This window comes from Diceros bicornis, chromosome 16, assembly GCF_020826845.1.
Source record: "Diceros bicornis minor isolate mBicDic1 chromosome 16, mDicBic1.mat.cur, whole genome shotgun sequence".
NCBI lineage: Eukaryota > Metazoa > Chordata > Mammalia > Perissodactyla > Rhinocerotidae > Diceros > Diceros bicornis.
Window position 1 is genome coordinate 21,716,892 of NC_080755.1, and position 25,271 is coordinate 21,742,162.

General features: G+C 45.0%; 1 protein-coding gene across 3 annotated transcripts in view; it reads right to left on the reverse strand.

Moving 5' to 3' along the window:
- The window catches only part of KCTD1 (potassium channel tetramerization domain containing 1), a 188,174-nt gene that overhangs the window by 88,469 nt on the left and 74,434 nt on the right, over positions 1 to 25,271 (reverse strand). Inside the window, exon 1 of one of the 3 annotated variants that reach the window (XM_058556922.1) lies at positions 2,627 to 4,768. The exons of 1 other annotated variant lie outside the window; for it this stretch is intronic. In XM_058556922.1, the coding sequence (XP_058412905.1) occupies positions 2,627 to 4,432 (1,806 nt within the window). In that variant the 5' untranslated portion in view covers positions 4,433 to 4,768. One more of the 3 variants, XM_058556924.1, reaches the window with a different exon arrangement.

Sequence of the window (25,271 nt, forward strand, 5' to 3'; positions counted from 1 at the left end):
AGGAGTAAAAATCACAAATTCCATAATCTTTGTTAATCCTGGAGTGCCTTCATATTCCAACCAGTCCCATATATGACACACTTATTAACACCCTCAAGAAGAGAGTAAATGCATTTAAAGTAACAGGCTCTTCGTTTTTGAGACACTTGCAATGTTAGAAGTAAATGACAGCATCAGAGTGTGACTGTGATATCAAGAAGTCTAGAAGAATATGGTCAACCGTGGAATTCAGTGCGACACCATTCGATGAGGTCTAGTCAGTATTAAGGTTAGACAGCCTGTGTTTATAATTAAGTAGTAATGGCTGAAGCTCGAGGTACACAGGGCATTTCCTGGGGATTAATGACCAGCTTGAGGAGCTGACGACCCAAAGCAATGCCTCGGGCCAGTAACCCCGGCCAGTTAATCCCCAGGAAATGCCCTGGACCTCAATCGCTACAGTGATCTGAATAAATACAAGAGGAAAAAGTTTAATATCAGCTTTCCACTTAAACTAAACATCCGTTTCATACTTGGAATGCTCAGACTTCACAAAGTGAGTTCTACAGGAGTTACTAAAGAGTTCCCTTAAACTTCTTAATGCTGATAAAAAAAATTTTACTCTAACATAAATGAAAAGCTGACTATTAAATATGTGCAAAAAGAACAACTTTTGTAGTGTTTTAACTACAAGGGACTTAGCTAAGACAATGCTTGAGAGCCGTAATAATACAACCAACATACAGACACTCAAATCTATATTTAACTTGGGAGTTACCAGATAGTAACTCAAGAATAAAAAAAAGAATCAGGATTCAGGTTTATAGAACGGATTTATCTCAGGGAAAATAATTTACCTCAGTTAAAATAAAAGACTGAAATAGTAATTGCATTCCTTAGAACAAAATAAAACCAACTAAACAACCCCCCTTCATCTTTTGTGGCTCTTTAGTAATGATTTTATATGACACTGGTGTCAAGAAACCAGCAGACAGATGCCAGCAGACAAAGTGTTCCATTATTATTCCAAGCCGATATACACTTTAATAAACTTTCTTAGGCTTTTAACTCTTAATTAATCTGGTGTTACTCTAAACCAGGACATTTTAAAGGTTTTTACTTTATCAGAAGAATGTGAACATTTATTTTTGCTTTCAAAGAAAAAGCAAACCCAAATTCTCCAAAGAGGAGAAAGAATTCTCTCCATCCTTAAAACTCCCTAAAACCACCTCGCAGTCCGTCAGAAATGTACTACTCACACTGGAAGTACAGAGACACACAGCCTGCACGTCTTGCGTATTTTAGAGAACCTGGGTGTTTATATGACCATTCACAGTCCCTTTCTTAGTTGGCCTTGAGGCTTGCTGATTAGCTAGCAAACGTTTGAAAGGGTCAGTGTGTCCAGAACTGGAATTTCCACTTTGGAAAAAAGCACAGAGGTACACGACATCTGTTCCTTGAAGGGCCTGCACTACACCTCAGACTTAACAGTCAAAATTCCTATGCTGCTTGGTGGCAGGGAGGTCAAAGCTGTAAAACCTCCAGTGGCTACTCCTGCCTGCAGAACAGAGCACAGTCCCCAAAGACCTCTGCTTTCTGTCTCCTAAAGAAGAGTATCCAAAAGATGAATATAATTTTCATAATATGCATATCTTCCTCTAGGAAAAAACAGTAAGACAAGCAAGTAAGAGAAGATGAGATTGAGCCCCCAATCTTGACCTAGAATTTGGTACTGCTTAGAATTAAATAATTTTAATGTTAAACAGCTCCCTTATTTTTAATGAAGACACTGAAGCCCACAGAGGTGAACTGATTTGTCCAAGGTGGCTCAGCTTCTGAGCCAGCACTCTTACTTTGGTGTTCTTAATACTCTACCGTGCTGTTTGTCTTAACTGATTGTCTTCCTAAGTCTTATCTGCCCCCTAGATGGTGAGCTTCAGGGGGTAGGGAAAGATAGCACTGTTTCAGCACCCACAGTGCTGGGCACCACAGGGCTTGTGACACTGGGAGCCTGGCTGGTAGTGCAGATACCACCTTTCCATCTAATAATAACTTTAACAAGTGAGGTTAGTTTACAGAAACTACATCCCAAACGTCACTTTACCTTCAACTACAAGTTACAGTATAAACTGGCACTCAGCTGCCAGTCTCTGCACAACTCACCCCCTTACAGGAACTGGGATTGGCATGTTTTCTTTTTAATAATTTATAACTGTTTTTCTACCTTCATAAGTTATGGTGAATATGTAATAGAGTATTTTAATGGTTACTTTATCCAAATATATTTTAAGTAACTGTTTCACTTATACCTACAGTATACCTGCACTCTCTGCCTTATAAAACTCATGCGTTCAAGGGAGAGAGGCTGCGAGCGTTGAGCTAACCCTTTTGTTCTGCGAACTTGCAAGTTTTCAGCGTTACTGCACAGCGGTGACTGTTAGGTAGCTTGCCCTGTCACATTTTTTAAGGTTAGGTGTAAACTTTCCTGAAAAGCACCCAGAGTTAAGCTTCTAAGAGTGAAACCAAATCCGATTCAGTGTATTTGCTGCTTTTAAAAACTTCCCCCCAACACAGACCTGCATTAGCACAAGTTAGTCTCGAAGTGGTACCAGAGAAACATTTCATGCATAGAGTTTGGTTTGGTTACCTGGGTGGGGGAAACAATAGCAGGTGAAACTATTGTGGGAGAATTGGTGCTTCTGTGCCCATTGGCTTCTGGAAGAAGAGGCAGGGGGTCGTGTTTCACGGAAACCACCACCACCGCATCCACAGGCTCCGAGGGGCGGATACAAAGTCTTTTGGGGGAAGAGGGGCCGCAGATTTCCCCCGACCCGAACACCGACTCGTACAGGGCGCGCTTGGGCGCAGCCTCGGATTTCACGTCGGGCCCGACCTGGCTGTCTTTGGGGAGGATGTAGGTGTTCCCCAGCGAGGGCGGCTGGGGGCGGTGGTGGTGGGAGGGATGGGTGGGGGGGTGGTGGGAGTGGTGGCGAGCCGCCCCATTCAGAGCCTCAGTGTAGCAGCCCTGCGGGGCGGGCGAGCCCAGTTTGGTGCCGATGCCCGCGATGCTGTTGAGCGTGGCGATGGAGACGGCGCCGATGCAATGGTTGGTGTAGGTCTTGGAGAGCTTGGCCGCCTTAGAGAGCATCTGCATCCTGGTACCCAGCAAGTTCTTGCCGATGGCTTTGTTCTCGTACCAGGTCACATCGCCCTCGCTGCAGTGGTCCCGGGGCCGCTGGAAGAACGCCTTGCAGAGGGGGTTGCGCTTCGACAAGTACTTGACGAAGCTGGCGTAGGGGCAGAACTCGGTGCCGGTCTCGTACATGCGGGGCAAATTCTCCTCGTCGCTGCTCTCGGCGCGCTTCTTGCTCCACGACGACGAGCGCGACTTGTGGTAGGGCCCGAGGGATTTAAAGTAGACGAACTTTCGGCCGTCCTCGTCCATGGCCAGCCCAAAAGAGTCCTCCTCCAGCTCGCGCTGGTTCTCGCGGCCGCGCGTGCAGAAGTACATGCACGTCTCGAACCAGACCTTGTTGAGCAGCCCGAAGGGTGTGTTGGTGCTGAAGACGCTGGAGGTGTAGAGCTTGCGCAGGTCGGCGCGCGTGATGGCTTGCTTCTGCACCACGGGCCCGGCGCCCTGCTCCTCGAGCTTGCGGATGACCGCGGCCAGCGTCAGGTTGGCGCTGCGCAGCTCGGGGTCCTTGGTGAGGTCGAGCGTGCGGCAGTACGGGGGCTCGTTGAGGTAGCGGTTGAGGGAGCTGCGGATGCTGATGAGCGACGACTTGCTGTAGAGCTGGCCGCTCTTGGAGCGGGCCTCGGCGTAGAAGGAGCGCAGCACGCGGCACAGCGCCCCCTTGTCCATAGTCTCGAAGTCCGGGCTCTGCGCCTTCTCGCTCAGGTACTCCCGGAAGATGCGCACGGCGTAGCGGGTGGCCAGCCGGGTGTTCTCGCTCAGCCGGGCCCGCTCGGGGCGCTGCAGCACGTCGGGGTCCAGCTCGGCGCCGTCCCCGGGCGGCCCGCCGCGGGCCCGGGGCGCCAGCAGTCGCGGCGGTGCCTCGGGCTCCAGCGCGGCGCTCTGGTCCATATTGATCATATGGACCGGCTCCGGCTCTAGCTCCTCCCCGGCCGAGTCCTCGGGCTCTAGGGGCTCGTCCCAGTCCAGCCCCATCTCTTCCTCCTCCTCTTCCTCCTCCTCGTCCTCCTCCAGCCCCCCACCTCCGTCCTCCTCCTCCTCGTCCCCCGTTATCTGCACCTCCTGGATCTCGTCCTCCTCCTCCTCTTCCTCCTCCTCCTCGCCCGCGCTGCAGTAGTGCGGGCGGCCGTGGCGGCGGCCGCGGCCCCCCGCACCGCGCTCGCCCTCGCCCCGCTCCCCATTGTTCTCGGCGGCGGCGGCGGCGCTGGCGCTGCCGCCCGCGCTGGTGTTACAGTCCCCGCTGCCAGGCATTCTCGCCATATTGCCGTCTCTCTGCCAGTCCTCGGGCAGGGCGCATGCGCTATATTGGACCGCAGCGCTGAGAGCTTTTGTGTTTAATGACCTTCAGCTACCGGGAGGCAAAGCCGGGCTCTTAAAGGAGCCGCGCTCCAATTGTCAGTTCGGAGCGCTGCTCCGGAGGGGCAGCGGTGCGCAGGGGATGGAGGGGAGGCGGGGGTAAGTTAGACAGGGAGAGGGTAAGAACGGAGGCTGGCTGGACGCTCTTCCTCTCCCACCCCTCTCCCCGCTCCGAAGAAAACTTTGAAGGGGAAAAAAAAGGAAGGGGAGGGAGAGCTGTCGGTGGGGGTAAAACACTCCCAACTTACCCTCTGGCGGAGTGGCGCGCGGGCCCGGGCGGGAGAGAGGGAGGGCTGGCGGGAGGGCGGGGCGGTCTCGCTTCTTTAAGTAATGCCCGAGGAGCAGTGCCCCTTCCACTGCCCCCTCATTGCCCCCCGGAGCCGGGGGTTCGAGGAGGCGGCTGCGCCGGGCGGGCCGCGGGTGCTGCTTCGAGAAGCCGGTGTCTGGGGCCGCCCGGAGCGGAGCGGAGCAGGCAGGTTAATGAGCAGGGTGGAGGAGACACGGCGAGGCCCCGCACCCTCTCTGCGCCCGCGGCCAGGGCGCAGCGGGCGAGGCTAGGGAGCGGGATGGGGCTGGCGGCGGCTCCCCCACCTACTTGCTGGCGGCGAGGCGCGGAAGCCTGGGGCCAGCCGCACGGCTCCCAGCTCCCTTTCCGACTCTTGCAAAGGAGCGAAACACGCCCCACGTCAGCCTCATCCCTTTCGACTTTTCCATCAGGCACTTTTAAGCTGTCATTAAAGACCTGAGGCGCTCCCCGTAGGTCCGGGGCAAGTCCGCGCCGGTCCAGCCAGCCTGGGGAAGGAGCGAGGAAGAAAGACTGGGAGGGGCGGGTGGGAGGAGAGACGCGGGAGAGGCGCTCGGGACCCCAGGGACCCCTCCCCACCCGCACAGGCCACCGCCCTCCTTGTCTCGGAGCAAACTGACACAACTCCCTCTGGCGAGGCGCTCCACCTGGTTGGAGCTAGAGCAATGCCCCTCTCGTCCCTAATGCCCGTCGGACGGCCGGGCGGACGGAAAAAGTGAACTTGGGTCTCGGCCGCCCCCGCCTCCGCCACAATTCCGGCAATTCGGAGCTCCAGCGCGCTCTCGTTCCAAGTTTGCCATCCGCCATTCGTTCGCCCTCCGGGCTGCGCTGCCTCCGGCACGCGGGGGCGGACACCTCTGAAACTGGAAAGGCGGCCTAAGAGCTCGCCGGGTCCCGCTTTCCCATAGGAGACACTGTCCCACTTCCAGCCAAATGCCCGCCCCCTGCGCGCCCAGGCTCTGGGCGCGTCCTCGCGTCGTCGCCTCCAGCTCTCCGCGCCCAGGGGCAGCGCCCCCAGAGCCGCCAGAGACTTTGGCTGTGTCCTTGGGAAGGACAGCCCCAGCCACCTCCGGAGCTCTCACTGCATCCTAACTTTATCCTCCTTGGGTAGCCTGAGTGTGCCCTGGCGCGCTGGCCAGCTCAGAATCCCAGAGGCGAGGGGAACCCACGGAGTCAGGTCCTCGCAGCGCGTCCCCGGGCTGGGGCGGCCCTCCTGGGAGGCAGCCTCGCCAGCTCCTCTAGTGCGTCCTCGGATTTGCATCCGAGTACGAATTCGGCAGTTCGGCTGTGGGAGTCTTGTCAATTGCCCGTTTCCTCCTCCCAGCCCTCCGTCTTACTTTCAGGGCAGTTTATAATTTTACGCATCAATAGAAACCCATCAGTCAATTTGTAATTAAAAAAAAAAAAGGAAGGAAGGAAGACTATGTCTCTGGGCCGCGTGGGCGTCTAAGTGGGAGCACACGATGTCTTCTGCAGCGATCAATCCTCGCCCTCCGCGTGCCTCTTCGGCCCTGGACGCCGCGGAGCGTTGGTGAAATCGCGCCAGGTGTGAACAAGTTAGAGCAAGTTCCTGCCTCGCGGGCTCCCTCCCTCTCCTCGGGGAAACACACACACACACACTCGCGCGCGCTCTCATCTTCCCTGCTCTCCACAGAGAGCCGTCTCGGGAGGCGAAGAATCAGGAGCTTGCACTCCTCGGGAACCGTCCCCGAGGTGCGGCCGGCTTTGTTCAAATGCACTGCCCCCCGGAGATATGCAGAAAGGCGTGTTTGTTTCTCAGAACCCAGGGCAGTAGGCAGCTAACTTAGTTGCACACGCGGACCCGCGCACACGATCTGGCACACACCAGTCGCACATGGCTACTTCCGGAGGGCTGGCCCTTTGTCCCGGGATGCTCCCAGGTTTTCCAGCCGCCGGAACGGCCCGGTGGGGGAATTTCAGCGGTGCTGAGATCTCAGGTGGGTGCCCAGCAGGTTACCTACCAGGGGCTGCTCCCCGGCGGCCCTCACCGCAAACGCAGTGAACTCGCGGGCGGCGCTCGCTCGGGGCTGTGCTCCCGGCTGGGCCTGGGGATTCAGACCCACGCTCCACCAGGAGCAGAGCCGCTCCCCAGGTCTCCCCACTTCTGCGGGAGGCCGTCCCCCCCCTCCCCTCCCTACTGGGCAAGCTGCTTTGAATTGCTCGCAATTTGCCGGAGGCGGTGTGCTGGGTTGGACGCTCCGGGAAACAAAGCAACCAAAAACAGCTCCCAGTTGACGTCAACTTATTTCCAGAAAATAGTTTTGTTCTCCCGGGACAAAATACCCCCCAGGGCAGGTCTCTACTGGCATAAGCCAGGGGGCGGGGGTAGGGAATAGCAGAACCAGAAAACCCCAAGCGCAAATAACTTTTTAACGGACTTGGAAAAACAACAGCTTCAGACGCTGCCTGGACAATTTGCAAACAACGGGCGGGACCTCCGCTAACATTAGATACGAAAAACGCACCTTGGGAAGTATGCCTTGGCCTGATTATCGGGGGACTGTGAATCTGCTTCGTGGCACCAGCTCTTGAAACGCTACCAAAATTCTTTGCCCATGATACTTCATCAAATACTGGAAAAGACCTCTTCATGTTAGTACCTACAGTATTTACCAGGAAGAACACCCAGAAAAACCAAGCAGTTATAAACCCTTTTTCCCCCTCCTGACCAAGGGAAAAATGTTATTTAATTTTTAAAACTCAATAACACAAAATTACAATGGAGTTCATAAAGGAGTTCAACTCCAGGTTTAATAAATGATCCCTTAAAAACATCCCATGGTTCCATACACTCAATTCCAAATTGAGAGAATCAAAAAAGCTTTCCTGTTATTATTTTGGTAGAGAGGCAATATTGGTTGTCTTCTGCTTCTCAGCCCAGCCCAGCTTCCTCTAGTTTGATTTTGCCCCGTCATGAAGTCCATTCAGCCCACCATTTACAACTGACAGCTGCCTGTCACTCCTTTGAAAGGATGCTTTATTTCTTGTGCAGAATGCATAGCTTCTTTATATAAAAACGATTCCACTGCTATACGGTACATGTATTGCAATTATTGAACTGTCAGAACTCTTTACTGTAAGCTACCCTAAGATGTTGACAACTTCAACAAGATGCTCCATGTGTTTTGTCTCTGTCATCTTCATTATAAAGTACCATTTATATGTTTGTGCTTCTCTGTTTCTTAGATTACTTGAAAGTAGTGACATGGTTATTTTAGAAGGAAAAACTACAAATGTTTCTCCCTCGTTTTATAACCCATCTACTCCCATTTCAGGTTCACACTTTATGAAAGGTTATGCCATAAAGAAACATATTCAGCTCTTCTTCCTCCTCTTTGCTTCCAGTCTTCTGAGCATCATCTGTTATATAATCGATGTAGTTGCTTTTTATCCGCCTATTTCCTCTACTAAACCAACATACCTTTGTGGTTTATGCTGGTGCCTGGGACATGGTGAGCACTCCAGTCCTTTCTCTTGAATGAATGAATGAATGAACAGCATCTGTGTTGAGTTAAATCCTATATTCAGCAAGAAACTTTTTTTGTGAAAAATCTAAAATATCATGGATCTGAATTTCTATATTAAAAACCAGGACAGAAAGTAAGTACAAGCCAACATTATTGTTTGCAAGTTAAAATGAATATAATGACTGCTTTGGTTTAATACATATTTTCCCACCACTAACTCCCTCTCTAGTGGTACGTGCTGTAGGAAGTTATTGCAGAAGTAGAGGGAGGGACCAGGGAATGGAGATATCTATGTATTAAGAGAGGTGGGTTGGGGAGGATTTAAATTAATAAATTCAAGGAATCTTTCGGGCTTTTAGGTCACTTTTTAGTTCGTAATTTTTAAGTCATGCTTTCTTGATTTTATTACTGAAAGATTCATAAAGAACTTTGGAGGTTAAATATGAATTCAAATTGAAGCTATTTTGACATATCTTTGTTTCAGTTTCACTACTAAATTCTGTTGAATTCACTTGGAGATCATCTTAGTTCAAAAATGTTTTTCTGAACTCAGATGAAAATAGAACCCATGTAATCTAACTCTACAAAGTGAAAGAAAAGAAAACTCCACAACAGCAGAAACTGTGTCTTCTGTATTATTGCATTTCTGGTTCATTTCCAGTACAGCTCCTTAGCATATTTTAGCAGAATGGCTGGTACATAGTAGATCCTTAATAAACATACAAATATTTATGTGTGGGGAGAGAGCTAACCCCCACAAAAGGTTGTGTAGCAGAGTGGTTAAAAGCTTCATCTTTGAAACCAGACTGCCTGAGTTTGAATCCTCATTTGGCCTTACCAGCCGCCCTTTTCTATGTCTTGGTTCTCTCATTATCTGGATGGTAATAATAATAGCCCCTACCTCATAGAATTGTTGCGAGAATTACATAAGTTAATATGAGTAAAGTATGTAATACCGTGTCTGGAACATTAGTAAACATTCAACTATCAGCTCATTTTTTTTAAGGCTGTAATACTTTCCAGGCTTGACTGTAAATAAGAAAACCAAGGCCAGAGAAGCTGACAAAGGTTAAGCCACTTGCCCAAGGTCTCCCAGACCTCAGTAGGGCAAGAAAGTTTGTCTCCACAGCCCACACTCGAGCCACTTGACCACATTCAGCTTCTAGGAACCAAAGAATGAAAAAAAAAATCTTCAAGGGAACAATTCCCTACCATTAAAATACTTCTGTGTGTCATTTGATTTGAGAATCTTGCAAAGCCAGAACAGAACTAAGCTGAGGCCTTTGACTGTGAGCACAGCAGAAATGGCCTAACAAACAGTGTCACCTTTGTCACTTAGCCACATAAACCACTGGTACTATTTTCCTGGGCTATTGGAAGTAGGGACCCGTATATGTCTTAGAAGAAATGACAGTGAAGAATTTAGAGGCAAAAGGAACGCCCACAAACTCAACCAGACTAGAATTCAGTGTTTTCTATAGAAATCTTGGGCTGTTCTGCATAAATCTCCTGGAGGCAGGGAGGGCATTACCTATTTTTATCTTTGATGCTCTGTCAAAAAACAGGTCAGAGTGAACTTAGCATAGTGATTGACAGGGGTAGGAATTTTAGTTTCTATTTGCCACCTGGTAACTATAATTCTTGATCTTTCCACCTAATAATCACTTACCAGTGTTCTAGGCTGTTTTTAAAACAGGTAATGTATGAGGGGAATGTAGTTTTCCATAAGTAAATTGTGTTTTTGTGGAGATGAAAAGTGTGTTATCTGTCTTGGTTATGTAATTCTGATACTGCAACTTCAGTTGGTTAATAAAGAAGTCAAATGCAAAGGCTGACAAAGGTAACATAAAATTAATAATGATAGTCATGTCTTTATCTTCTAGTCGTATATATTTAAAGTGTATGTAGGATTGAAATACATGTTAGTCCTATTATTAAATAACATATCAGTGCCACTGCAATACTAATTAAGGTGGAAAAGAAGATAAAGATATATGTTAATGTCATGTAACAAATACATATATTTTAAATAATGGAGGAGCTATTTACAATTGTCTCAGAACATAAAATATTCCTGAAACTATTTGCTGTATTTCAAAAAAGTAGTCTATTAAATTAGTAAAAGTAAAGCAAAACAAACAACAAAAATGGAAAAAGCCACTTTATACCCAAATGTTGGTATGAAAATGTTATTCTTGTATTTTTTTCAGTATCAAGATAGCCTTTTAAGAAAGCAATTAGGCAACCTCTCAAAAGCCATGAAAAGGTTCATATTCTATGGTTCAGAAATCGCTTCTGGAAATTCATCTTCTTAAGAAATACCTAATTTCATTTGTATTTTGGTAAAGTTTGGTTTATTGCATCTAGACCACTTGGCAAATGAGTTTTGCTGTACACATCACAAAGTATGCTCTAGAACTACGTTTCATGATGTCTTGGAGACCTAGCTTTGTTTTCAAAAGTTTAGAGAGTAAGTATTGGTTGAATGAAGGAAGGAAGTTCAATTATGGTAGAATCATCTTCTCAATGTTCTATAGCAATGTCATGCATCCTTTGACGAATATTGATGATGGTGAAGATAAAGGATATAAACTAAAAGGGCAAAGCAAGATGAATTTTAAAGCTCATATTTCAGTATCTTCACGACTTTGAGAAAGTTTAAGGACCAGATTTTGAAGCTCTAGGTATTAGAAATTAGTATCTAGGTATATCATGGCAATTCACAGGATGTGCTGAGGAGTGGGTATGTACCTGCCCCATGGCTATGTTTCTAAATGAACTAAAAAAGAAAAAAAAAAAATCCCTTTTAAATACCCAGAAGCATTAACCCACATTTTGAACTAATTGACTTACTTTTTCTTAGGAAAGCTTAATTTAACTGATAGGGGCACATGGGTTTATGTGAATATTTAAAGAAGCCCTGGGATGGGTTTGTTCTATTTCTTTAATTTGATGCTGGAGATCCAGGCTTTGCACCTGATGGAAGAGGACTGCCTTGGAGAGGGGCGGGAAGCAGGATACAGCGTGACCTCCCCCCTCTATTTGAGGATCTAAGTTTGCAGGGCCAGGGCACGGTTGATACCAGTATAGAACTCATAATTCCTCCTGTTTACTCTTCCTACAGTCTGTGCTTTGATGAGGATACCCCAGGGGTCATGTGTTGCCAGTACTCCAAATAAAAACAGATTCCCCTGACGAGGCTGCATCTGTTTTACTTACTATCTTTTCTCTCTTTATGGCTCATTCTCTTAAATTAAAAACAAAAAAAACCAAAGCAAAACTATGGGTTATCATTCTTTTCTGATTATAAAAGCAGTAAGTCTTCATTGGAGAAGATTCAAAACGTACAGAAATCCGGAAAAATATATATGCACCACATTTCTTTCTTGTTAACACTGAGTGCTTGCTGTGGATCTGGCCTTTTACGTTAACACTCACAAGTCATTCTCATGACTATATGTAAGGACTGTTCTGGATAAGTAGAAACCCAGAGAGCTTAAATCACTTGCCCAACATCATGCAGCTAATGAGGGTTGGACCCTGGAGCACACACACTTTCTTAACAATCCACCGGACCAGGTCCTTCAGTTCTATTTCCACTGCCCAGAAAAAACCACTCTTTATATTCGAGTGTATTTCCATGAATTTGATCTTATGTGGCTTATTTTTTAAGTACTACATATTTCAAAGTATGTAATCAGTGGATTTTTGGCAAACTCTGCCAAGCACGTGCTAAGAGGCAGGAAGGGTGGAAGATTTTCTCCAGGAACATGCCTGGCCTGACTCCAGGGTGGGGTGAACCTTCAGTAGGTCCGTGTGGTCAATAGTTTCCCTTCTTGCTGTCTCTTAGTTATCTTATTTCCATCTGCCACAGAAAAATGCATTAACTTATTCTTCATCCAACTGTGGGAAGTTGAGTTAACCGTTGGAGTTTGAGGAGAACCCTCACTGTTCTGGTCTTTTTTGCCATCCTGATGGTAACACACATAGAATACAGCTTTAAATGGATGATCACTGAGATGCCCAGGAAAATATTTGCTCTGGCTCTTGCTCCCAGTTCTGTGCCATTGTGGGCATTGGAAGGCTTCTCATGCCTTAGCACCATATGTTACTAACTCACGTGCTTTCTAAACTCACTATTAATTTAGCTTTCCTAGACTTATTGGCTTTTAGGTTTAAAGCCTGAGGCAGTTCGTGAACCTTAGAGTACCTCAGAATCAACCAGAATCACCTAGGGAACTTCTTTTAAAATGCAGATTCTTGGGTGCCAACTCCAGAGATTCTGATTTAGTAGGTCCAGGGTACAGCCCAAGAAGGTACATTTTTTACACACAGCTCAGACAGTTCTAATACTAATCTGCCCACACTTTGAGAAACACGGTCTCAAAAGCTAATATAATTTAACAAGCAAAAAGATAACTTCCTCTCTAGCAACGATTACTAAATCATTTGGGGGCCACGAATTCATTTGAAAATTGAATGAAAATTATGAAACCTCTTCCTCAGAAGACGCACAACCAATTCTGCCTACCATTTCAGCGGGGATTGGGGTCCAGCCGCATTCTTAAAATGCTGTTACGTGGTCTCCAACACCATTTTATACTTTTTCTTCCCTGATCTAAAAATTATCATGGCTCCTTTCTTCAGTCTCAAGTCCAAACTCCCCATAATCTTGCCCCAGTCTAATTTCCCAACGTTCTTCATTGCGTCTCCCTAACAAGAGTCCAGCCCTCTGTGCGGGATGACTCCAGGAAGAACAGCGCTGGAAAGGGAGGAGACACAGCTGGGAGTCCCCAGGACATTGATCCTCAAATTTGAGCGCGCATGCGAATCCCCTAGAGGGCTTGTCAAAACACAGTGCTGGGCCCACCCCACGGGGTCTGATGCAGCAGGTCCAGGGTCAGGCCCAAGAATGTGCAAGCTCCCAGGTGACGCTGAAGCCACTGGTTCCTGGACCCCACTTTTGAGAACCACTAGCCTAAGAGAAGATAGATAAACATATCCAAAGGGAAGAAGCAGCACAGGGAAGGAGGAAAGCTGGGGCTAGGGGTTGAGGGCATGGAGCCTGGTGAGCTTCCCTGAGTCAATTCAGCAGGACCCGGGAAAGGAATCTTTCGTATGATGCCCATGGCTGAGCCTGCAATGGAGGAGCTGTTAGGAGGCCTGAACCAGCCCAAATACCAGCTTCCTTTCCAACCGGGAAATTCCTCCTTTCCTCCCCTCTGCTCATCTAAATTGTCTTGATTCTTTAAGGCCCAGCTTCAAATCCCACTTCTCCATGGAGCCTTCTCCCACCATCGCAGCTAGAAGCAAACTGTCCCTGCCGTTGACGGCCAGGCCCTTTGGTCAGTGCTGTCCACTGGAGCTTACATTGCCCTTTGGTTCTAAGTTGCAAGTTCTCGGGGGTGCAATTGGCTTTTCTTCCTTCTACCCTCACTCCTTGGAGTTTCTTCTCTTTGGGAGGCTTCACGTTGCACAGTGATTCTCAATATTGGCTACACCTTAGAATCACCAGGGGGAGCTTTTAAAAAGTACCAATGCCACTGAATAATTTAAGGGAGAAATGTCAGCCCTCGCCCCCTTCACCCCCCCCCCCCGCAAGACATAGAGCAAATATGGCAAAATTCTAAAAAGTGTTTAGTGTAGGTCACGTGGGTGTTCATTCTCTCTACTTTTGTGTATGCTGAACATTTTTCCAATGAAAACATACATATCGATGCCAGGTCCCCACCACTGCCCCTCATTAAAATAAAAACTCCTGCAGCCAGGTCTGAGGCCCCTGAGAGCCCCTTGTACACTCTCTAGTTTTCTGTCTTCAAATTACTTCTTTTTATCCCTCTATAGGCCTCTCCTAGAGTGCGGTAGTTCTTGCCAGTGAGTGCCTGTTGGAATCACCTGGAAAACTTGCAAAAACTACTGATGCCTAGCTCCTTTCCCTAGAGAATCTGACTGAATTGGTCTGGGAAGTGGCCTGGGCATGGGAATTTTTCAAAGCTCTCCAGGTGATTCGAATGTGTAGCTAAGATTGACACCCACTGTCCTAGACTGGGAGACCCATTCATACAGATCTATTCAGTGGCCCTTCACATAAAGTCTTGGGGTTCCTGGTGATCTTCAGGTGGTCTGAGAACCCACAGAAATTGTATGCAAAATGTTCTATATATGTACAACTGTGTATTTTCTTAGAACAAGGACTCATAGCTTTCAGCAGAATCTAAAGGGGTTTATGACTTAAAGTGGTTTAAGAAACATTCATATGGATGTGGAGAAATAAGCACATGCATCCTCTGTTGCTAGAAGTATAAACTGCTACAGTGTTTTAGAGGACAATTTGGTAGTAGCTATCAGCAGGCAAAACGCACATCCCTTTCAACTCAGTAATTCGTTTCTAGGAATCTAGGCTGCACACAAAGAAAAATGTACAGGGATGTTCTTGAAGTATTGTTTGTAATAAAGAATCATTGGATAAAATCTAACTTCAGAGGTGGATGGTGAGTAAATAAATTATGTCTCATCTATTCAACAGAATCCGAGCTACAGATACAAAGAATAACATAGACTTGTAGGTAGGTACTGAGTGGAATGATCTCCAAGGCATTGTATTAAATGAGTAAAGAATATTAATGTAAAGTATAAGTTCATTTCTTGAAAAAACTAAACCAAAAAGATATATGCATATTTTACAAATGTACCTAACAAGACTAAAACCAAAATAATGATCTTCTTTCCACTCCTACCTTCCACTCTAGATGTTTCACTGCCTGGCACACCCCAGACCCATCTAAGGGATGCTGCCTTGCTCACAGCCACTGATAAAGGGACAGATTTGTCGAGCCTAGTATTCTGTCACATGACGACCATTCCGAACTGATTAGATCAAGGATGGGTCCCTGGACAACAAATTCCTAGGCTTACTAGGAGCCTGTATTGGAACTCCTGAGCCAAACAGTCTCTGTTTCTAGGAATTATGATGAGAGTAAGTCAGCCAGTAGGGAGAAGAAAGGAAGCAGAGCTATTGAAGCAGCCCGGTCATGCTCCTGGCATGAACTCCTGCTGAGAGCCCCCCAGGCTCTCTGTTCTGTATCCAGACTCCAGGGGGCCTGAGCCTCCTAGAATCCTGACCTTGGGTTTCAATGAGATTCCACTTTCATTATGGTCCCAATACATCCCTACAGTTAATCGCCCCTGACTTCAATTCCTCTTGCTTACATCCAAGAAATCCTAACTGCACCTTCACCTTTCGCCCAGGTCCAGCTCCCTAATCTCAGACTCAGTGAAAGTCACCACAATTCATCCTCTATCCAAGATTGAAATCTAGACAATATTCCTTCCCCATTTTCCTCCTTCATGCTCCTTCTTACCCTCCACTTCCACCAAAGCACCAAGCCCTGACAATTCTAACTCACCATTTCCTTTAAATCCATCTACTGTGTTTTCATCCAAGTGTGGATTAATTGTCTTTCCCTCTGTATTAGTTTGCTCGGACTGCCATAACAAAATACCACAGACTGGGTGGATTAAACAACAGAAATTTATTTTCTCACAGTTCTGGAAGCTAGAAGTCCAAGACCAAGGTGCTCTCTGGGTTGGTTTCTGATGAAACCTCTTCCTGGCTTGTAGATGGGTGCCTTCTCTCCGTGTCCTCACATGGCTTCTTCTCTGTATGTGTGTGGAGAAAGAGAGAGATCTCTGGTGTCTCTCTGTCTCTTCTTTTAAGGACACCAGTCTTATTGGATGAAGGCCACCCTTATGACCTCATTTAACCTCATCACCTGCTTAAAGACCCTATCTCCAAATACAGCCACATTGGGAGTTAGTGTTTCAACACATGAATTTGAGGGGGGGGACATAATTCAATCCATCACACCCTCCAAACCTGCTCCTCCTTCCTTATTTCCTCTCTCTGCAATGCACCCAAGCTAGGAACCCAGTAGTCACCTTAACTGTTCCTTCATGGTCATGTCAAATCTGTCCCATTCAGCTCATGCTCTATAGCTCCAATGGCATCACCCTAATTCAGGCCACCTCCACTGTTCTGTGACCCCGGGAACAGACTAGAAGCTGAGACTGAGGTGGTGGTGCCCATGGAAGAGGGAGCAGCTCCATATGTGCCCAGGCTGTGATTGGTTTCTGGTCCTTCGATGTCCATAGGATGCCTTTATATCCTTTAACTTGGCCTATTTATGTAAGTTTCTCTTCCTTGAAAACCAACAAACCCAGACTAAAATGTGCTCCCTGCCTACTCCTTTAGGGGTTCCCACCATCCCCCAACACCCACCCCCACCCTCCAGCTACCAGAAAGTAATTGCTTTTCCTTGCAATCACTTATCTCTCATGCCGCATACTTTGGCTTTGTACTCCCTGGGCCTGACATCCTTTTCATCCCCTCACTCAATGGCCGAACTCCCAGAGATCTTTTTGGAATGATTTCACATGTTGCCCCTCTTGGAAGCCTTCCCTGACTTCAGCACGCTTGGGGTTCCCTTTCTCTATGGCGAGAGAGTAGTGTAGTGGCGAAGTGCTTGGGCTCTGGTGTCAAACAACTTGGATTCAAATTCTGGCTATGCCACTTAAGTGTTGTGTGATCCTTGGCAAAATTCTTCACCTCTATGTCTGTGTCTTTGTTTGTAGAATGGGAGATTGTCATGACGATTAAATGAGTTACTATGGGAAAAGTGCTCAGAATAGCACCTGGAACACTGTAATGCTTAATGAATGTCAGCAATGATCACAATCCTGTGCAGTACCTATGGCACCCTCCACTGAATTGTGAGCCTTCCAGTCTCAGCTCAAGTCCTCTGAGGTACCTTCTCTGGCTTCCTATGCTTATGTTTCCTGGCGTTTTGGACAGACCCCAGTTTTAACAGTTGTGTGTATTATAATTGGTCTTCTTTCCTTAACCAGACTTCTTGGCCTTCATTAAAAGAGAGGAGCTTAATTTTTTTTTTTTTTTTTTTTTTTGGTATTCACTTTGCCTAGCATAGTTACTGGCACATAGAAGACATTCCATGGATATCTGTTGCATGTATTGTAATTGTGAATTTACTTGCCTGTATCACCCATTAGTCTTTGAGCTCCTTGTATCCATCTTATTCTTTGCATAAGGAGGGGCAGGGAGGTGGTAAGTTAGACTGAGCATGGACTCAGAGCCAGAGAGCCTGCTTTAAATCCTGGCTGTGCCACTTCCTCGCTGTGTAACCTTGAGCAAGTCACTTTTCCAGTCTCATTCCAATTAACCTTCCCACATCCACAGCCTGGGCTCTAGCTCACTGCATTGTGCCTTATATCTGGACCATCAATGCCCATCCATGTCCTGGGCCTTTGTCCATACAGCTTCCCTCTCCCCAGGATGCCTTTCCCTCTCACACACTTAACGCATTCCTACTTATCCATTAGGACCCAGCTCACACGTCTTAGAGGCTTTCATGGAGCCATCTCTGCTCTTTGTCCCCATGCTAAGGCTTCTGTATTATTTTATTCCAATATCTCCACAGAGAGGCTCCAATGTGCCTGTATGTGTGTGTATTTTTTAAAGAAGAGTTTGACAGGATCATAGAATATACATATCTTTTCTTTTTTTTTTTAATAATTTTATTTATTTATTTATTTTCCCCCCAAAGCCCCAGTAGATAGTTGTATGCCACAGTTGCACATCCTTCCAGTTGCTGTATGTGGGACTCAGCCTCAGCATGGCTGGAGAAGCAGTGCGTCGGTGCGCGCCCGGGATCCGAACCCGGGCCGCCAGCAGCGGAGCGCGCGCACTTAACCACTAAGCCACAGGGCCGGCCCTACATATCTTTTCAAAACAAGGCAGAAGGGAGCATCACAAAACATCAAAAGGAAAAGGTACTTGTGACTATATCCTAGAATGATATGATAATGTGAGTCAAGTCTTCTAAAAAGTTAGACCAACTTTCCATTAAAGAGTAGCTATTTTGGGAGTAGATGAGAGGAAAGGAGGTGAAGAATTCATTAATATCAGTAAGATCCTTTGAAGATGAAGACTGCCAGGTAAGAGTGCTAAGTATCAGATTACTATGTAATTAGGGATCAAGTCTGTTCCAGATCATCTCCATCTCTGGCCGAGTTTCACTTTATTTTTGCAAACGATCAAATTCTTTCATTCATAGCCTTTCCGTTCATATGAATATGGTTCTGAGGGGACCCATCAAAGGGCTTGGCAGTCATCAGCTGAATTAGATTGTCTTTATATATTCTGTTATGGAAATGAGATCTTGATCTTTCTGTTTTCAAAACAGGAGAAAGCAATTCTCTCTTTGAATATGAAGGCAAGCCTTCCCAGAATGGACTCTGGACCTTAGGTCTCTGAGAGGTAGAGAAAGCCCAACAAGGATGCCCAAAGGTGCGTTAAACAGTTCATGTCAACCTGCAAGAAGTAAACTTATGCTTCTTTTTCAGTAACTTTCATTTTGTGGGCATTGGTTTGATTCTTCTGAGTCCCTACTTACTTTTTTGAATAAATTAGACTGTCTTTAATTTCCTCTGGGTGCTTGTGTGGGGGTGAGCATGCTTTGTTTCCAGAACTTCTTCCCTGTGGGATGTTGAAGTGTTAGTGCCAATTTTTTTTTTTTTTTTTTCAAAAGGAGATGGAAGAGTCAGGTTTAGTACTAAGGATTAACTCAGCAGTGGTTGCTAAACTCTTTGAAATCATTAGATGAAAGGCAAATTAGATCTGTACTAAGTATACATGCCATTGCTGTTTTTGTTATTATTGTGGGAATTTCCCATTCAAAGAGCATTTTATTACTGAATAATTTTCTCTCCGGATTTATGACATCTTAAGTTTGATTTAGGAAAAATATGTTTCTTTTACAAGTATTCTTTACATTTCTTGCCCAATATAGCTTTCTTTCTTAATGGAGCCTGAACCCTATGGGCTATAGTCTGTCTGTTTCTTCATTCTATACCCAGTACCAACACAAACCCAAACACACAGTAGGGACCAACAACCATTGGTTGCACTGAATTGAATCTAATGGCTTGCTATTTTGAAATGTGATCAAATAGCTATAATTAAATATTGTTTCCTCTTCAATTACATCAATGCAGGATTTTGGCATTTTTAACCATTTTTCTTCCTGAAATTCCAATTTTCAAGGTTTCATGGTCTGTCCAAGGATCCTAGCTCTGTATCTGTGGCTTGAATAGGGAAGCAGGAAGCCAGATTCCATTCGGATGGCCGTGTCTGCCCAGGCTCCTGCCCTGTGTTTTCCCTGGCTGCACTTCCTGCCCCACCAGGTCCACACCTGCACTGCAGAGGCACCAGACCAGTTCCACTGAGCTCCTTCTGGCTGTCCTGAAACAAACCAACAAAAGCTTGCCACTCTGGTGCACTGCCACACTTTGAGTTGGTTAACAATTCACTGAGAAGACAGCTCTGAAATTGCTTCTGCCTACAGAGAGTGAAGGCGGGTATATATAGAGATTTCCAACTTGATGAATCTGAGAAAATCTGAATTTGCAGTTTGGGAAGGGAGCTCGTTCATAGAGCGTCTGCACAAACGTTCTGCTGCAGCAGCCTGTGTGCCGAATCCACGAGGCTGGCACTTGGAGGTTCAACTTTGACTCTACGGGTTCTGTGGTCTCATCCCAAAGTCACAGCCCACACAACTGGCATTTCCCCCGGTGGCTTAGAGAACCTTAGATAAGAATCCCCAAGCTCTGTTTTGGAGGCAAGATCTTGAAGGGGATTTGGAGGGGTAGTGAGGAAACCATCTGTTTCTTTACACCCAAGAATTTGTGCCCCTATGTCCTCAGACTGGTTCAGGCATCAGCTTTGAGACTGGTGCCACAGAGGGCTGCTTCCTGAGACAAAAGAACAAGGAGAAGGTTTTCTGTGCTGCAGGATTCTCTCTGGGAGCTAGGGAAGAAGGGAAATGACTCTGAGGGTTTCTTGCAAACCCTCTCTCTCCCAGTGAAGTTCAAATGCTGATCTGGCTTCCCTTGATACTAGTTGCCGAGTATTCCACAAATTATTTTTTAAAGAGATCTATCCAAACAACATCAACATCTCTATTTTTTAGTACATCTCCCAGGATAGGGAATTGGATGGGTTCTGCTAATCTCTATGTTAGGATAAGAAATCTCCGGGCATTTCTCAATGTTTCAAGAAATGTGTTACTAATTCTAAAATGTTGAAATTGGAAAATTATTTAGATACAAATAATATAACAACCACCCTGGAATCTATTTGCAATTCCAACGTGCTTTCTTGAGAATATAGGGGTAGAGAAATTGTTATAGCTCCAAAAGAACACCCATCTTAGGGATGGTGTGGGAATGAAAGGGAACTGCTGATGTTCTAGAAATACAACTCTAGTACTTTTCCTTTTAAAACATCCACCACAGCAAATAGGAATTGAAGACACACTTTGAAGATGATGATTGTGATTTCTTCTAATCTATGTAAAAAAAGCAGTTGTCCTCTGTGTGTGACCCTATCAGAAGAAAGCCAATAATGAAATGATGTATTTTCAGAAGAATATTGTTTATGAAATCAAAATCAAGACAATCAAGGCCTTAATTTCTTAAACATTTGTAGGATTTTAAGTTAGGATATTTTAGATCATTTTCTTCTCAGGCCACTCAAAAATTCATTCCCTACTTGTTTCCTCTCTACTTAATAAGGCATGATTAACAGATTGCATAAAGTGATGTTAAATGAAAGCCCCAATACAGCAAAAGGAATGTAAGTGGAATTATCAAGGGGGTAAGAGTGGAGGAGTTAACAAATATAAATAGGCGACCTCATGCATTTTTTAATGATTTTTTCTTTCAACATAAAAAAAAAAAAACCTAGGTAGGTAGGGCGTAAAGGCAGTCATTTATATAATTATTGCATCTAAAACCATTACACTGTAGAATAATACAAGCAAAAAACAGAGTAATTAACATGCTCCATTGAGAGCTTAATCAAGGCCAACACTCTGTTTGCACCCTACTAATTTGTAACTAATTTGCTGCTACTGATACACTTTTGAGACTGAACTTTGTAGAATGGAAGCCCAACAGCCCTGATATCTTCTTGGGTGCTAAATTGCCCTTTGTTGGTACTGTTGAAAAATCTAGTTACATTCCAAATGTATCTTCTTTGTGAAAATAAACAATGTTATTTTTCTTTCTTTCTCTTTTTCTTTTTTTTGACATAAAAATTCGGTTTGGGTTAGGGGAGAAGGAGAATAATTACTGTTTAACATTTTAAAAAGGCAATTAGCCTGTTAATTGATCCCTCCTTCATTGCATAAGCAGCATTTCAGCATAAGGATTGAGCTGAGGCACTTTCAGTAGTATGTAATTGAACTTTGTATGGTAAATTAAGAGTTTACAAAGCACTTTCATATGTATTATCATATCTAAACTTCACAACAAAGAATGAAGTGCTATTATATTCCCCACTCGACAGATAGGAAAACTGAGAGAGCATTTAAACAATTTGCCCCAAAATTATTTAACCCAGGTATTGAGACACAGGATCAAGAGCTGAACCCAGTACTTCGCAATCCCAAATCCTGTATTCCTTCACTGCTCTACAGCTGCCACCTAACACTCTAGAACCCCAGGAGGCTCTGAGAAACAAGCTGAGTGCTTTGAGCAGAGCTTCACTCTGTAGCTGATAAAAACCCACTCAGATCTCTCCCTTCCTGACAACTCACAGCTCAAATGTCACAGAAAAGAAACACTTCCTACCTCTCTCGCCTTTATCCTGCGCCCCCGACAACATTATCTTTTATTCAGGCTGTCAGATTCTTCTTGCAAAGCATTTGGAACTCAACTCGGCGGGGGGTGGGGCACATTGCCTGACTCTCACGGCAGTGACAACTAAACTGTTACATTAATTGTTGAGGGGGAAGTAAGGGCACTGATTATTCTCAAAGAACAGATAATTCCCAACTCACTTCTGGTTATGAAATACCCCCTCTAACTTGATCTTAACCCTCTCCTGGCTCAGATCTGAAATCACTGATTGGAACTTAGTTTTAGACAGAGAGACACATAGCTTATAAAGTTATTCACTCCCAGATAAGTAAGAATAGTATGTTGTCTGATAAACCGAATTAATTAGATATCGGCGGTCAACTATAAAAGATCATGTAGTTTTGGCACCAAGGTAAACCAAAGTCATGTGCGAGCCAAAGTTATGGGGGTAGTCAAGAGCCCATGAGTAAGAACAGACAATCTGTGTGCAAAAAGAACTTAAGTTCTCTGCAACCAAAGATCCTTGACTACAATATTGAGAAAAGACTTGTATTGGTAAAATCATTGCCCAACCATATCACTTAGGCTGTACTCACATGCTAGGTAGTAAAGCAACTAAGTTCCAAACAGAGCTAGCTAAATATACTTTGGAACAACCCAGGAGGGCTTCATGGAGGCAGAGGGGACTTTGTGTTACTCTTCAGGAAATATTTGCTTAGGCCATGGTAGATCTCATACTGGGGAGTGACACAGAGAAAGCTGTGTTCAGGGAATATTACTTTTGTAACAATGTGTGGAGAAATTTGGAGAAGAAGGATGCTTAAGAGAACCAGAGATGAGGAAGGGTAAAATGTGAGAAACATTGCAAGGGACAGTTTCTAGAATTCACAATTGGTTAGAAGGAATTCAGTGAAGACATGCTTATCAGGGGAACTGGGCTCTTGCTTGAAAGCGTCTCCTAATTTATTATGAGACCTCTGACTTCAGGCAAATCATCTAGCCTTTCTGGACTTAAGTTCCTTCTTCTGAAAATGACTAGGTTGCCTTCTTTCTCTAACATGAAAGAATTGTATGATTCCAGTGATTACACTTCTGGGACAGGAAAAATGGTGCTTCAGTTGACTGAAATGAGGAAATTCATAAAAAGGCTTCACATCAGGCGAATTGTATAACTCAGTTCCAGTCATCCAGTCATCCTCTAAGTATAACTCCATTCTATCCTAGAATGCTCCAGTCTTACTAAGATTAGAACTCTCTATTACTTTATAGAGATTATATAAAGTATACAGAGATATATTTTATATACTGGGATGCCCCAGTGTACTCTGAGTGTAGCTTCATTACTCTGTGGGGATGGCCCAGTCATATATAGCTCCATTACTCTGTCAGAATGTCTCAGTTATCCTCTGAGTATAACTCCATTACTCTGTGAAGATACTTTCTGGGTATAACTCCATTACTCTCTGAGTGTACTCCAGGCATTTCCGTGGTTCTAAGGATATTTTTGTCAGATGAAATTCCCCAATTCTTCACTTATATAGCTACTAATTATAAAATATTTTTACTGATAAATATCCATTGTATCTAAAATTCCTCAGCTTTCTTTTACAGAACGTAAGGGCTTAACAATAAATTTCCAAGTAATCATTGAATACGAAAAAAATTCTTTCACTAGTTGGAGGGCAAGGACTGAGTCTCATTCATTTTTGCATTAACAGGAACCAGGGTTGTCCCTTGCACATATTAGGCCGGTAAATACAATACATGTTGAATGAATGAACGAATGAATTAGTAATTAAATGAATGACAGAGTTTCAATTCTTCAAACTTTGGGAAAACTGCTATAGCTTTAACAAAAAGAGGAGAAATAATCAAGAATACTCCATATTGCAGTTTTTTTAAATGCCCACATCTGAGTGATTACTTCAAGGATAAAAAGTTAGTGTTATCTATAGGTATTCTGGAATCATGTATGGTGATTGTGCATATTAACTGGCCGTCATAGTGTAATCCATTTCAAATAGACATTCCTTAAAAAAAAATCACAGGGTAGCAAATGCAAGCTTTGCTAAAATGTACCTATATATATAATGATCCATATTGCGTCTTTAAACAAAGGCATGAAGTGTTTGGGGTAGTAGCCAAGAAGAAATTAACTCACCGAGTGAGTTTACTCTGAATGCAAAATAGTAGATGGCACTTAATTCTGTATCCATTTTTTTTAATTAATTAATTATTTTTTTTCTTCCCCAAAACCCCAGCAGATAGTTGCATGTCACAGTTGCACATCCCTCTGGTTGCTGTATGTGGGAGGTGGCCTCAGCATGGCGGGAGAAGCGGTGCGTGGGTGTCCCCCCGGGATCCGCACCCGGGCCGCCAGCAGCGGAGCCCGTGCACTTAACTGCTAAGCCACGGGGCCGGCCCTCTGTATCCATTTTTTTTTTTTTAATTGATGTTTTAATGGTTTTTAACATTGTGAAATTTTGGGTTGTGCATTTTTGTTTGTCCATCACCATATATATGACTCCCTTCACCCCTTGTGCCCACCCCCCACCCCCACTGCCCCTGGTAACCACAGTACAGTTTTCTATGTCCATGTGTTGGTTTATATTCCACATATGAGTGAGATCTGTATCCATTTTTAAAAATTGAACCTCATGCTAGTGGTAAGGTTTTTTATTCTTACTGACACCATTAAAGAATGACAAATAAGATTTCTCCTGGTGTGAGAAAATTACCTCAGGTAATTCAAGGAAAGTGAAGTCACAGCCATGGTACAAACCAGTGCATGAGTCAGATTATACCAAGTTCTTTTCATTGGTTTTGGGTGATGTTTTCTTAGGGCCAGAGTTATCAGAAGAGCTAATGGATGTCGCATCAGGATGACTATGACAGTATGGTGCTCCTATTAAAACTGATCAGTGTGTGGAGTCACCATCGTGGGTGAGGTGATTGGTTGCGTCAGGAGTTAGGAACTGCAAAGTGGGATGTGGGATGATGTGGATGAGCCACTTGGGGTGAGGCTACCAATCACTCCAGTTTTCTTCTCTTTAAAATGTCTTTCAATCAACCCACCAACAATTGTTTATTCAGGAATTGCCCAGCATGGTGGTAAACCCTGAGATACTTAATGAAGTAGACCACGGTCTAGGTGAGGAGCTCCCGTTTTTGTTGACTACAGTAAGTTCCATTTCAAGGTGGTTGTCTTGTTTCTTGGATCAGGTCAAACTAGTGT